Source organism: Meles meles, chromosome 18, assembly GCF_922984935.1.
Source record: "Meles meles chromosome 18, mMelMel3.1 paternal haplotype, whole genome shotgun sequence".
Taxonomy (NCBI): domain Eukaryota; kingdom Metazoa; phylum Chordata; class Mammalia; order Carnivora; family Mustelidae; genus Meles; species Meles meles.
In genome coordinates this window covers 59,123,664-59,137,166 of record NC_060083.1, presented here as the reverse complement: position 1 = coordinate 59,137,166, position 13,503 = coordinate 59,123,664, and the positions used below count along the sequence as shown (strand labels likewise).

Here is a 13,503-nt window from a genome sequence, read left to right as displayed (position 1 = left end):
GGCACTTGAGCTCTGTCTAGGGGCCTGGAGCCAGCTGGGGGCTTGCAGGGAGCAGCAGCCGCCTCGCCACACTGCGGGTAGAGGCCTGAGCTCTTCTGTGGCCCCGCTGGGGCTGGCGCGAGGCTGAGGGGGCCACGCTAACTCATCAGAGGCTCTTACTTGGGGCCCTACTCTCCCTCACCCCCATGTAAACAAGCTACCACTTTAAGTTCATATTTTATTTCCAATAGGTTTGGAGCTTTGTTGATTTTTGAGTTTTTGTAAAAAAAGTTTTCACTTAATTCATTGAAAGCCCTTTCGTGCTGAGCCCAAGGGGGAGCCTGGGCCAGGCCAGACCCTTCACAGCCCTCTTGCTCCCACCCCAGACCCCCAGCGCTGGGACAAGGGTGGCTTCCCGCCACCCGCTCTGCCCTCCCGCCCCCGCTGCATCTTTCTGTACAGAACAATTTTTAAAATGGAAGCTAAGACACAATATACATTGGACAGGCACGCACACACACGTACACAGGCGTCTGCTCCAAACGGGCAGGACGTCAGCTGCACTCAAGAGAGCACCAAGGAATGCATACGGAGCCCCTCCCGTGAGGAGGGCAGGGCCTAAGCCCCACCTTGGTCCCCAGTCCGCAGCTCCTTCCCGCCATTTGCCCTGCTAGCTGCCAGGGGGAGGGGAGGGAGGGACGCTGACAGCAGCTAGAGGGTTATGAAGAGGGCAGTGCCAGTCTGGTAAGGGGTCCTGGGGCCAGGGAGGCTGCTCTGGGGGCCCGGAGGGAGAGGACTGAGGTGGACCCCTGGCCTCAGGAACCTGAGGGGTAGAACTCCCGGGCCTTGCCCCTCAAGGAGCTTCAAGGGCCTAGGGATGGGAGGGGGCTGGCCCCTGCAGCTTTGGCCTGCCAACCCCAGACTAAATACACATTTGGTAAACCTAGGAGCTAGGCTGGCTTAGACCCCAGCACACCCCCCTTCTCAAGCCTCGTGGCTGGGAACCAGGTCTGGCCCTGGGGATGTCCACAGCCCTGGCTCTGACCCTGGCCTGGGGAGGTGCAGTGAACAGGGCCTGCCCTGAAGGCCTGGTCCCTCCCCTTGGCCCCTTTTCGGCTTCCTGCTCAGGCCCCAGGAAAAAGTTAAAACTAGTTAGTTTTCCTACATTAAAAAGAGACAGAGACATATCCCCTGCCAAAAAGCCGGGCGGCAAGGAGGGGACTTTGTCTCTGCAGTGGAAAAGGAGAGTGGGCAAGGGCAGGGCTGCAAAATAGTTCTTTCTTTTAAAAAGTGCTTGGTAAGTCTGTTTTAAAGTGTGTGTCTCTATCTATGTACAGATATACACACAGACACTGTTCACACACTGCTGCCCACGCGTACCCGCACACGTACAGAAATGTATACATATACTCATATACACATACATACATACGTACATACATACATATATATATATACTTTAAAAAGTCCTAGGTAAGAAGATCTGAGCCGGGCCGGGGCCAGGCCTGCAGGGTCACGACTGGAGGGTGTGGGCCCGGCTGGGCTGGCAGACGGGGCAGTCGCTGCCCTCGGCACAGAGCTCGCACAGCACGGCGTGTTGGCACGGCAGCACCGCTCGGTTCTGCTCCTGACACTTAAGGCATTTCACCGACTGCATGTGGAACACGGCCTGGGGAGGGAGAGGGATACCGTGTTCACCGGCCCGGCCCCACGGCGGACCGGCAGCTCTCTCTGCATTCACTTCAGCCCCCTGGGGGCAGGGAAACCGAGGCACAGAGCTCAGCAGCACGCTCGCAGGCCACAGCCAGCAAAGGAGAGAGCAGAGCTGGAGTTCAGGGTGCTGTCCTCAAGGCTCCCAAAGTCTGCTCCCAGCCCCCCTGGGGAGGGGGGAGGCCCAGGGCTGCTCCACAGCTCCCACCCAGACAGGCTCTTCCTCCCACAGAGCCTCTGCCTCGTTTGCTCCTGCAGCGACCCTCAGTCCCCACGTGAGAACAGTGAGGCCTGGCTACAAATGCCCGGGGGAGGAAACAATGCGCTTTTCTGCTGTGCCATGCTCCCTGGGCATCCAGCCGGGCACCTAGGAATGCAAAGTAGCCCTGGGGACCTAACCGTTCTGGAACATGTGCTGGTATGTGCAGGGCTCACGGGAGAGAAGCATCTTGATGCCCCTGAAGGCCCAGGCCTAGTGATGTGCGCTGGGTCAGCCCCGCCCAGAACAGGGGGGGGTTGGGGGGGTAGCCTGCTACGTCGCCACCTCCGTCTTCCTCATCTCCCCCAGAAGGGACACTTCCTCCCCTCCAGGACAGCATCCTGGGTCGGCCCAGCAGGTGGGCAGAGGTTCTCAGAAAGAGGAACCAGGGACCCATCAGAGTCCAAGTCCCGAGGCTACTGTATGCCCCACCCAGCGCTCCCCGAACCTCCTGGGCTGACCTTGTCCACTTGTTCCAGGTGGGCCCGCAGCTGCTTCTGGAGGGAGTAGAGGGTGGAGAGCGAGAGGGCCTCCAGGTCAGAGAAGGTGGGCAAGGCCTGCGCGTCGGGGCCCGAGTGCAGCCGCTCCAGCTCCTCCTGCAGCTTCTTAACCTGCCCCTCCAGTGCGTCCCGCTGCTCCCGGGCCAGCTCGCACTCGGCCCCTGCCGCACTGGCCCGCTCACCGGCCTCCTCTGCCTCCTTCTTCCAGGCATCACAAGCCTGTGGGCCCAACACACAGCGCCTCATCATGATGGCCCCCTGCCCCCGTGTCCCCTGCAAGCACCTCTCTGGGAGCCTGCATGGGCCACTTGTGGCTGCAGGGCCTGCTGGGGAGGGAGGAGGCGGGCACTGCCTGCAGAGAAGAGAGATGTCAGGGCCTGCAAGAGACCCTCTGTAGGCAGGGAAGGGGGCTGAGCCCAACACAGCAGGGGAGCACTAGGCAGATCTGGGGATGCTGCAGATGGACAGAGGAACCATCTTAGAATCTAGAACCTTGGACCTGGAGCCCTGGAAAGGTAGGGCTTCTGGGGAGAGGCCAGCAGTGCTGAGGGACCAAACCCAGTAACTCACAGTGGGAATTCCGGGCCTGGGACACCAGCCACCCCAGGGTCCTGATTGGCAAGGTAAGTGTTTCCACGGCAGAAAAGAGTGACTACAACCGAGTTTCTGCTGCCCGCCCACCCCTGCGCCTGCTCTAAGAGGGCTCAGGCTGGACGCCAACTGGCCCTGGGAAGGCGAGTGGGTGTGGGAGCCCAGTACCTGCTTAGCCTGCTTCCAGGACTCCTCCCACTGCTTGATGGTGCCGTTGGCTTCTTCGAGCTCTTGCCGCAGCCGGGCCAGCTCAGCAGCCCCTGGCCCTGACAGGAAGGCAGGGGAAGTGCCTGGGGAGAAGCTACCAGAGGCAAAATGCTCCCAGATGCTGCTATTCATCCCGTTCAGACCTGCCTCAGGAAGGGGAGGAACATTAGAGCCTGGAGGGTTTCAGGCCTGAGTCCAGGCCCTGGTCCTGTCCAACCTGGCCTGGGAAGCCTCAAGGGGCGAGCTGTGCAAGGCCTCCGCAGTGTCAGGCCGGGGAGCCTCACAGGGATGTGCAGGGCCCACGGTCGCGTCAGACCTACTTGAGCACCACCTGGTACTCCAAGTTTGGCACTTAACTTCGGAGGCCTGGCGCCCTCAGCATTTGCCTCGCAGGGTGACTCAGGGGGCTTGGGAAGTGCTGCAGGAGAGCAGCTGTAAAGACGGCAATCTGTGACTGGGAGCGGACTTCTGGGCTAGAGGGAGGGGGAGCCTTCTTGCACCTTCTGTAAGGCTTGGGAGGAGTTCAGGGGCAAGAACGCAGCCCAGAGCCTCGGAGGACGGCACAGCCGCAGCAGGAGGAGCTCGGGGAGTCTGGGTTCTTTCCTTGTTTTACGATAAAGAAACAAATGGGGCGCCAGGGTGGCTCAGTGGGTTAAAGCCTCTGCCTTCGCCTCAGGTCACCATCTCAGGGTCCTGGGATCAAGCCCTGCATCGGGCTCTGCTCCGCGGGGAGCCTGCTTCCTCCTCTCTCTCTCTGCCTGCTTCTCTGCCTACTTGTGATCTCTGTCTGTTAAATGACTAAATAAAAAAATCTTAAAAAAAAAAAGAAAAGAAAAGAAACAAATACACTGTGTTGCTAAGAATCATGCAAATAGTAGGGGTGTCTGGGTGGCTCAGTCGGTGGGGTGTCTCACTCTTGATATCAGCTCTGGTCATGATCTCATGGGTCCTGGGATCAAGCCCCATGTCAGGTCCCGCACTCAGCAGAGGGTCTGCTTGAGATTCTCTCTCCCTCTGTCCTTTCCTCTATGCTCTTTTTCTTTTTTTTAAGATCTTATTTATTTATGTGACACAGAGAAAAAGATCACAAGTAGGCAGAGCAGCAGGCAGAGAGAGGGGGAAGCAGGCTCCCTGCTGAGTAGAGAGCCCAATGCGGGGCTTGATCCTAGGACTCTGAGATCATGACCTGAGCAGAAGGCAGAGGCTTAACCCACTGAGCCACCCAGGCGCGCCTATGCTTTCTCTCAAATATTTTTTTTTTTTTTTCAAATTTTATTTGAGAGAATATAAGTGGGGCCTAAGGACAGAAGTAGACTCCCCACAGAGGGGGGAGCCTGACACCAGACTTCATCCCAGGACGCTGAGATCATGACCTGAATCTAAGGCAGATGCTTAACCGACTGAGCCACCCAGGAGCCCCATAAATAAGTAAATCTTAACACACACACACACACACACACACACACGCACGCACACACAGGAAGTAATGAACCCAATACACATTCAGGGCATCTGACGCCAAAGGCTGGCTTACTCTTTCCAGTACGCTAAACGGCGTGCTCCTCCAACCACACACTCGCTCAGTCTTTTGACAGAGGTTTACCTCTGTCAAAACACCACGTGTCCTGCTCTGCGGCCCCCGGGGCAGCCTCTATCTTCCAGAGAGGGATCTATACCCACGTCTGGCCTCCTTCTGCCCACACTCATCATTCTGATAATTTCCTTCTCACTCCCTTCCCCACTAATCTAGCCAGGATGTTCCAGAACCCTCCAAGCAATACAAGTGTATCCAAAATATGAGCGCTGCCACCCTGCGTGGAGAGCCTGAGATATGCACAATCTATGAGACTATGTGCTCAGGGGCGAGAACTCAGAACCAACCAGCCCGCCCCAGCAGCGAGCTCTTCCCAGGCCTCCGCTCCACACTCAGGCAGCATTTCCTCTCTTGGAGAGGAGCCACTTCCTCTCTTGACCATCCAGGTCAGGTCCCTGTTACTCTGAATCACAAACGAGGACTTTGGCTCCACCCAACAGTGACAGTCCCTAAGTGCGCTCTAACGTCTGTGCTCCTCTGCCTCCCTGACCAGACCATGGCTCCACACCAGCAGGGACCGCTGAGCTCACAGTGCACCTAGAAGCTCTGCTCGACAACTACACGGAGAAGGAATGAACGAATGTGCGGCCACCGAAAAGGGCTACAGTCAAGATGCTTCCAGAATCCGAGCAGGTCAGACAAATGTAACCGAAAGCACCAAACCCTGACAGACTCAGCATAAAATGAACAGCCCCTTCCAAACCGGAAAGATGCTAAGACAGCAACGTGCTGCCCTGATCTCTGGAGAGAGATTAGCGAGCTCCTAACCTGGTCAGGATGTCAAATGTGGCTCAGAGGCTGAGGCTCCGTGTGACCAGGAAGCCCAGCACCCTCAGTGGGGGTTGGTCTTGTTCTGCTCCAGCAGCCGCTGCGGCTGGGGAACGAAGAGCAGAGGCGGCACGTTGGGGACCAAGCTGTTGAATACTCACACCTGCCCGCCCGCCTGCTGGTTGGGGAGCCTGCGGCTCACCACCCCGCTTCTAGTGGCTGTGACTGACGTGCCCTCCAGAAGCCACAGTCCGCACCATTCTGACCCACTGTGCAGCAAACAGCCTTTGCGGTTCCAGCGAGGTCTGCTTGGTGTCCCTGTTTACTAGGAAGGCCACTCTGAGCCTACTCAGACTTTTCCCTTTGCCTCCTGTGAAGCTGGCTGTTGTGAGCCCGCCTCCGCGAGTTCTGGGTGACCGGGCAGAACCAGCACGCGGGCGTGAATAGCACCTAGGCCCTGGCGCTGGAGGCCGCTGCTGCTCACTGCACGTTGCTGCTCACTGCACCCAGACCCAGCACTTCCTCGCGTTCTTCCATTAAGCCTCACCACTGTCTTACAAGGAGGATGCTGCCAACGATACAAATTTCAAAGCAGAGGAAACTGAGAGGCTAAGTTGCTTGTCTAGGTTCACCCAGCTCAGGGAGATGCAGGACAGGGAGCTGACCCACCTCCAAACCATAAGACACTTGCTTCAACCTCCATTCTGCACTGCCTCTGGCTGTGGACAGAGTGGCCAAAGCACCTTCCAAAGCACTTTCCAAACCTGCCCCAGGTCTCAGAGACACGCACCCCCTCTTACCCAAAGATCCATGTGATGCTGAGGTCCCCAAAAATGTGTTTTCTGACTGGCTCAGGTGGCCCTGGGGCTGCTGCAGGAAATGTGAGGAGAGGCTGACAGGAGGGGACGGGGATGCCGAGTGGAAGGAAGCAGAACTGCCCAAGGAGCCAGGGATGTTCACGGGTGCAGAGCTCTGCAGCAAACTGCCACCTGGAAGAGAGGCCCCAGAGGCCCAATGAGGGCACGCCAAGCTACGCAGCAGAGCCACAGCAGCAGGGCAGCTCGTGCCCACCTTGGGCCTAGGAGGCCTCCCTCGCATGCCGCCCACCCGCTGCCCAGTACCAATTGTGATGCTGCCTGGGTGGGGCACTGTGCTGTTATCGAAAGTCTTCTCTAGGGCAGCCACGCCAAACTCGTTCAGGTCCAGGTCATCCAAGGCAGACTCTGGAGACAGAGAGAGGGGTGTGAGCCTCCTTGCCTCCCGAGAGGCCACACCACCCTGAGGGTCCAGGCCTCCGGGCCCCACCTGCCCTCTACTGCCTCCTCTTCATGCTCAGTCCCACTAGACCCACGCTCTCAAGCCGCTGCCTGTCGGGCTTTCCCTCCGCCAACACAGATGCCCTGTGCTGTCTGCCCTGCCAAGTCCAGCTCCAATGGCTCTCTTTTCTGAAGCCTTCACTGACACCTTCAGGGGACCCAATGCAGGCTTCCTGACTCGGACAGAGGTCTTGTCTCCTGATGTTACCGTTCATTTGTCTCATCCCTGAGTTCTCCGGGGGCAAGCAAGCCTTTGGCCCTCAGTGGCTAGTGCACAGCTGGTGCTTGATTACTACCCACTGCCCTCCGCTGGACTAGATGGGGAGGCTGGGAACCACGCCCCTCCTTGAGGGCAGGAACACCCTGTCTGCGTCTCTTAACGTCCCAGTGCTTAAAACCCCAATGTTTATTGCAGCAATGGCTACGGTCGCCAAACTGTGGAAAGAACCAAGATGCCCTTCAACGGATGAATGGATAAGGAAGATGTGGTCCATATACACTATGGAGTATTATGCCTCCATCAGAAAGGACGAATACCCAACTTTTGTAGCAACATGGACGGGACTGGAAGAGATTATGCTGAGCGAAATAAGTCAAGCAGAGAGAGTCAAGTATCATATGGTCTCACTTATTTGTGGAGCATAACAAAGAACATGGAGGACATGGGGAGATGGAGAGGAGACGGGAGTTGAGGGAAACCGGAAGGGGAGATGAACCATGAGAGACTATGGACTCTGAAAAACAATCAGAGGGTTTTGAAGGGGCAGGGGGCTGGGAGGTTGAGGAACCAGGTGGTGGGTAATAGGGAGGGCACGTACTGCATGGAGCACTGGGTGTGATGCCAAAACAATGAACACTGTTATGCTGTAAACAAACAAACAAACAAACAAACAAAAAACAGGATCTGGCACAAAGTAGAACCCATAGGGGTGCCTGGGTGGCTCAGTGTGTTAAAGCCTCTGCTTTCAGCTCTGGTCATGATCCCAGGGTCCTAGGATCAAGCCCCGTGTCCGGCTCTCTGCTCAGCAGGGAGCCTGCTTCCTCCTCTCTCTCTCTGCCTGCCCCTCTGCCTGCTTGTGATCTCTGTCAAATAAATAAATAAAATCTTAAAAAAAAAAAAAAAAAAAGCAGAACCCATAAATGACTGCTGAGACAGAAGGGCAGTGGCTTCTACTGACCAGAAGCTCTGAGGACAGTTGCACAGGTTGTTTGCTATACAAGGATACCTACTGAGAAAATGAGTGAGGGCTGAATGACCTATTCATGGAATGGGACCGTACTTGTCCAGAGGAAGAGGTATCTCTTTCTAATTTGCACAACGAGCAAACCAGAGGCTACTTTCCTATAAGGACTAGTCTTGGCGCACACCTTGGGCTCCAAAGGGCTCAACGTGCCCGCCCTCTGACTCTCCCAAGATAAATGTCTAAATTAACAAGTACGCTGGTTTGAATATCACTCCAGAGACCTAGTTTCTCTAACTCCAGATCCAGTCCTGGACTTGGCAACAGAAATGGCCTAATTACCTATGACTGACTCTACCGTGTCGCTGGTGGGATAGAAGGGCAGAGCGTTTGCATTCATGCCAGGGACGCTGCTGGTGCCGGCAGGGCTAGGGGGAGTAGCTGCCAGGCTGGAGGTGATGCTGGAAGAGATGCTTGAGGTCAGGGGGCTGCCGGCGGGAAGGACGCCCAGCATGTCCTGCAACGAGAGGGAGGCGGCGGCGATGGGATGCCCGCTCATGGCGGCCGGGGCTAGAGATGGGGGCTGGGAGGCACGAAGGGAATGGCACATCCCAGGTCTCCTCCTGATGCACCCATGCCCAGACAGGACCCCACCCACTCGACGGCTTGGTGACAGGCTGGAGTTGGGAGACCTGTGGCTTAGAGGCTGCAGGGCCCACTCCCCCTAGGTCCTGTAGCAAGGGAAGGGAGAAGTCAGTTCAGTGCCTAGCATAGTACAGATGCTCAAGAAATACTGTTTTGGGCTGATGAGTGAGTCCACGAGGTAAGGGCTTCCAGGGCTTGACCCTACCCTCTCTGGAGCTGGGGCTGGGGCCCCACTTTAGTCCTGCCCGTGGCTTGTGGGTAAGCAGTGGCCCTACTCGCTGAGGCCCGGGACTCTGAGCCTGTCCTCTCAACAGCAGCGCCAGAAGGGGAGAAAGGCGGCTGAGGGCTGTATACCTGTTTGGGCTGAAGCAGAGGCTGCTCTTGGCTCCTGGGCTCTAGTGAATGGGGTTTTAACTTGGCCTGAGAGAGAGAAATCAGAACAGGAGATGAATGCGGTGCTAGGGAGGGCCCCCGAGTCCAGGAGTCCTCCCAAGCATCAACCTGCCATGGCCCATTATGGCTGAAGGTCCTTGTCATGCAGATCCCCTCTATGCACACACCTCCCTCCCCACCCCTACTCCTTTCCCTACCCTAGGAATCAGGGGAACTGTTCTTCTCCCTGGTAACTCCAAGCCTCAGCTAAGTCCAATCAGGACCCTCTGTCCTATTCCTCAAGACCCTGCCACTCCAACAAGGCAGCGCAGGGCAGGGGAAGATGAGCTCTGGGGTCAGCAGACAGACAGGAGTCCCTGCTCCTCTGTTAACGGCTCTGTCACAGGGTGAGGTACCTGGCTGTGCTAACCTTCCTGCCTTCATTTGTAAAAATGGGACAGCCTCACTCCCTCTGCTTAGTGTTACAGAGGCTAAAGACAGGGACCTCCTAGCTCATAGTCCTGTACCCCACAGGTGGGCCAAGACAGCCCTCCAGGGCTTCTCCTGCCCCATGCAGGGACAAGGCTAACCTCACTGGGCTTCCCCTTTACATCCCTTACCTGGCATTTAAAATTTTTCAGGTACTCGGCTCCCACCTGGTCTTCCCTCTCAAAGCCAGGAGCCTTCTTATAGCTGCCAGGGGCGAGGCCAGACTCCCCAGGGAAGACAATGCCTTCCAGGTTCGGGGGCTTCCTGATGGAGCCCGGGGGGGAGCCACAGAGATTAGATGGGCTTCCTAGATTGCTGTTTCTACAGAGGAGCTGCAGAAAAGAAAGGGAGTGGCTTGGTGGGCAAAACGTGGGCTGGGGCACGGCCCATCCTCTATCCCCTTCTCAGAAGGAGGTTCTTCAGCAGGGAGCTCAATTCTCTTTTCATCTGCCAATGGGCATCAGCTACCATGCGGGGACCCCCGAACCTCGTGAGGAAATTATGGGGGAGTGTGACAGAAGGCCTGTATCCCTTCTACCAGCTCTCTCCAGGCTGACCCACACAGGCTCTGGGTACACCACCCTCCACCAGATTTTGACAGAAAAACCCTGGGGCAGAAAAAGTAGAACCCCTTGGCCTGAGGCAAAATACCAGGGTGCCCGCCCCAAGCACAGGCTGTGAGGAAGTGGGGGCATCAGAGGCAGGTGTTGGCTCCTGGCTAGGCACAGTGCCCACCCACTCCCTGGACAGGCACGTACAGCGCTGAGGTCAGGGGCATGCGGGCTGGAGGGGCTCACGGGCACCGAGTCTCCGGCAGCAGATGGCATGTACAAGACGGGACCCGGCTGAGTGGGGCTTGACACAGCCGAAGAAGGTTGTAGATCGTCACTGAGAGGTGGCTCTGCAAGACAGGATCAGGGTGTCAGCAGGCTCCGGGGCCAGCTCTGTCCCTCCAAAAACACATCTGGGTGTTTTTCAAAGGAGACCATGCCCCTGTACACAAAGGGAAGGGTCCGACCTCCTTTCTATTAATACTGCATGCTGTGCCCTTACTTTGTACCAAGCAATTTGTATTAACTGCGAACTTCACAATAACCGGAAGATGCAAATAATATTCTGGTTTTCATTTTACAGGTAAGAATACTGGGGCTCGGAGAGGTGAGTGAATCTCCCTGGGTGGCGGACTCTGGTCTGCACTACTCCAGAGCCTGAGCCATTAATCACTTCTCTGTGTTGTCTCAATCAGTGGGCCCAGCTGCCCACGGCTGGGGATGACCTCCGTGCCAAGAAGATACTCCCCGCTCCCACGGGCCTCTAATCCCAGAAATAAGGCCTGAGCCTGAAAAGAGGTGAAGGACAACCGGAGCAGTGGTTCGTGGCGGACATGAGTTCCAACTTGCGCTCCATCTCTGAGACAGGCAGTGGTCTGGAGCACAATGTAAGAACTGAGAGCCGTAGGGGCGCCTGGATGGCCCAGTGGGTTGAGCGTCTGCCTTAGGCTCAGGCCATGATCCCAGGGTTCTGGGATCGAGTCCCACATCGGGCTCCCTGCTCAGCGGGAAGCCTGCTTCTCCCTCTCCCCCTACCCCTGCTTGTGTTCCCTCTCTCGCTATCTCTGTCAAATAAATAAATAAAATCTTAAAAAAGAAAGAACCAAGAGCCGCGCAGTCAGACGCAGCAGCTATGAGCCCCATGTGGCTGTCTTCGTTTGGAGGGAAAAAAGTCAAAATATTTTTCTACACTATTTTTGAAATGATTATCATTCTGTATCACATTAACTAAAAATGTATGGTTAAAATTTAACTTTTTTTTAAAAAGTTACTAGAAAATCTAAAATAACGTGAGGAAGTTTCAGTAAATTTTCATCGGACAGTTCTGCTCTCAGGAGGACGGGCACCATGTTCAGTCAGTGACGCTGCCATGGTTGTGGCACAGGCAACACACAGCTGGCTCTGGGAGTGCGCCTCACCCTGCCTGGGACTGTGAATGCCTGACCAGGGGCCCCGTCCTGCTCTCTGTCTCACGACCTTGGAAGCTCCAGGGTTTGAGGCCAGTTCCGGGGGGTGTGTGCTGGGGGGACCAGAACTTCCAGTGAGGACAGAGCCCGCTGCTGGCCGGCAGATGAGAGGCCACTCCTCTGACAGCCCGAGCAGAGGGTGAGGGGAGGAGAGGGCGGAGAGGGCAATGGGAGCAGCATACGTTCTACGTGGGCGAAGGCGCAGAAAGGTCCTCGGGGACAGCTGCCCGACTGCTGCATGTCATTGCACTTGGTGGATTTATAGATCTGGAGGGTAGAGCAGAGGCAGGTCAGGTTTAGGCAAAGAGGGACAGGCAGGTTCAACAAAGGAGGCTTAGCTTAGTCATCTCCTTTCTCCTCCCATGCCACTTGCCTAAGTTTCTCCCTACTGACTCTTGATATTCAAACTCCTGAAGTGGATATGGCCATCCCCATGCCAAAGACCCCCTCCATTCTGGGGTCATAGGTTCAACCAGCCTTGCTTCGGCCCTCGCAAAGGATCTTCTCCATGGTGCTTCTCCACTCAGGTTTGTGACTTCCAAATGTCCCTCTTGGTGTCAAGGAAGCCAAGATCACAGGCAGCACCCACCCACCAGGGCACCCTGAGTTGGGATCTACATCTAACTTTCCACCCTGCTGCCTACGACCCCCATAAGGAGGCCTCTGTCCATATGTCTATCTCAGGATGCCCTAGCCTCCATGGACCACGCACAGCATGTGCCTCTGCATACCCTATCCCAGATTTTGGGACATGGACATGGCCCAAGGCTACACCACGGGGCCAGTGGGTGGGGAAGTACAACAGGGAGGTAGCTGAGACCGTAAGCTCTGATCTGCAACGCAACACCTAGAGGAGGTTTCTTGTCTTTTAACTTCTCATATCACTGGACTGTAAGCATCATGAGTGGTACAAAGCCCAGAATGGCCAGGTCACTTTGCCCAGTCCATGCCTTCCCTGTCAGGAGGCGGAGGGAAAACAAAATCGGGAGCGGAGGCTGCTCGGGGACTACGGGCTCAGAATAAGGCAAGTTGCCAAAGTCGAGTGCGGGGCTCCTTTAGGCACTGCACAGGTGGGGGCCTCTTCCAGGATGGTGTCAGTGTGAGTTCTGCCCACACCTGCCCAGACCCTCCTTTCCTGTCTCCTTGCTTCCCCAAAAGGGCACGTAAAGCCACCCACAGACCTCACAGGGCCCCAGCCCCAGTCCGACGCCCACCTCCGGGTGGAACTGCTGCTCCGTGCGGGTGTGGCAGTACTGGCAGGCGTCTCCGTTCTCACACTTGCCAGGGTCTCCCCACTCATCCCCATGTTTTACGTTCGGACACGGAGATGACCTGGTACAATTTGACAGTGGGATCAGAGGGATGCAGGAGAGGGAGAGGTTAGGAGCTGGGGAATGCCAACTACACGCCTATTCAGGGTCCCTCTCTGGTCTCCCTGCTTCACAGGGCCAGGCTCATCAAGAGAAAAGATGAGCTGCAGAGTAAGAGCCTTACTGGGCCCAGAAGCTGGCTCTGCTTCTGTGGCGCAGCATGGCTGTTATCAGCAAGAAGGACACTTTCTTTCCCCTTCCGCCAGGTCCTAATGCCAAGCACTCTGCAGCTCCAGGAGAGCCAGGCTATAGCCAGAACCGTATTTCCCACACGATGGCTTGGCCCCTGCAGTTACCCCTCAGAATCGGAACAGGAGGGGCCTTGGAGATCGTCTGACCCAAGATCCTCATTTCATGCCAGGGGAGGATCCCAAAGGACTCCCCATCATTCAGCTATCCTGACTATTTCCTCCCCTTATACCTGGGACCTGCAACCCTGTAATCCCCAGGGCTGGCCTCCCGGCCTCCCTGCGAGCACCCTGGAAGCAGCCCCCCACTGCAATCC

The 13,503-nt window shown here is 56.5% G+C and overlaps 1 protein-coding gene across 5 annotated transcripts in view; it reads right to left on the bottom strand.

Moving 5' to 3' along the window:
• Nucleotides 1-209: 209 nt before the first annotated feature.
• UNK (unk zinc finger) overlaps nucleotides 210-13,503 on the bottom strand; it is a 33,115-nt gene continuing 19,821 nt past the window's right edge. For 4 of the 5 annotated variants that reach the window (XM_045985658.1, XM_045985657.1, XM_045985660.1 and 1 more), the window contains 11 exons: nucleotides 12,843-12,960; nucleotides 11,811-11,895; nucleotides 10,370-10,512; nucleotides 9,743-9,943; nucleotides 9,105-9,170; nucleotides 8,448-8,622; nucleotides 6,730-6,831; nucleotides 6,409-6,597; nucleotides 3,208-3,389; nucleotides 2,410-2,667; nucleotides 210-1,648 (listed from right to left, as the gene is read on the bottom strand). In XM_045985658.1, the coding sequence (XP_045841614.1) occupies nucleotides 1,493-1,648; nucleotides 2,410-2,667; nucleotides 3,208-3,389; nucleotides 6,409-6,597; nucleotides 6,730-6,831; nucleotides 8,448-8,622; nucleotides 9,105-9,170; nucleotides 9,743-9,943; nucleotides 10,370-10,512; nucleotides 11,811-11,895; nucleotides 12,843-12,960 (1,675 nt within the window). In that variant the 3' untranslated portion in view covers nucleotides 210-1,492. The remainder of the gene's footprint in view (nucleotides 1,649-2,409; nucleotides 2,668-3,207; nucleotides 3,390-6,408; nucleotides 6,598-6,729; nucleotides 6,832-8,447; nucleotides 8,623-9,104; nucleotides 9,171-9,742; nucleotides 9,944-10,369; nucleotides 10,513-11,810; nucleotides 11,896-12,842; nucleotides 12,961-13,503) is intronic. The other variant, XM_045985661.1, reaches the window with a different exon arrangement.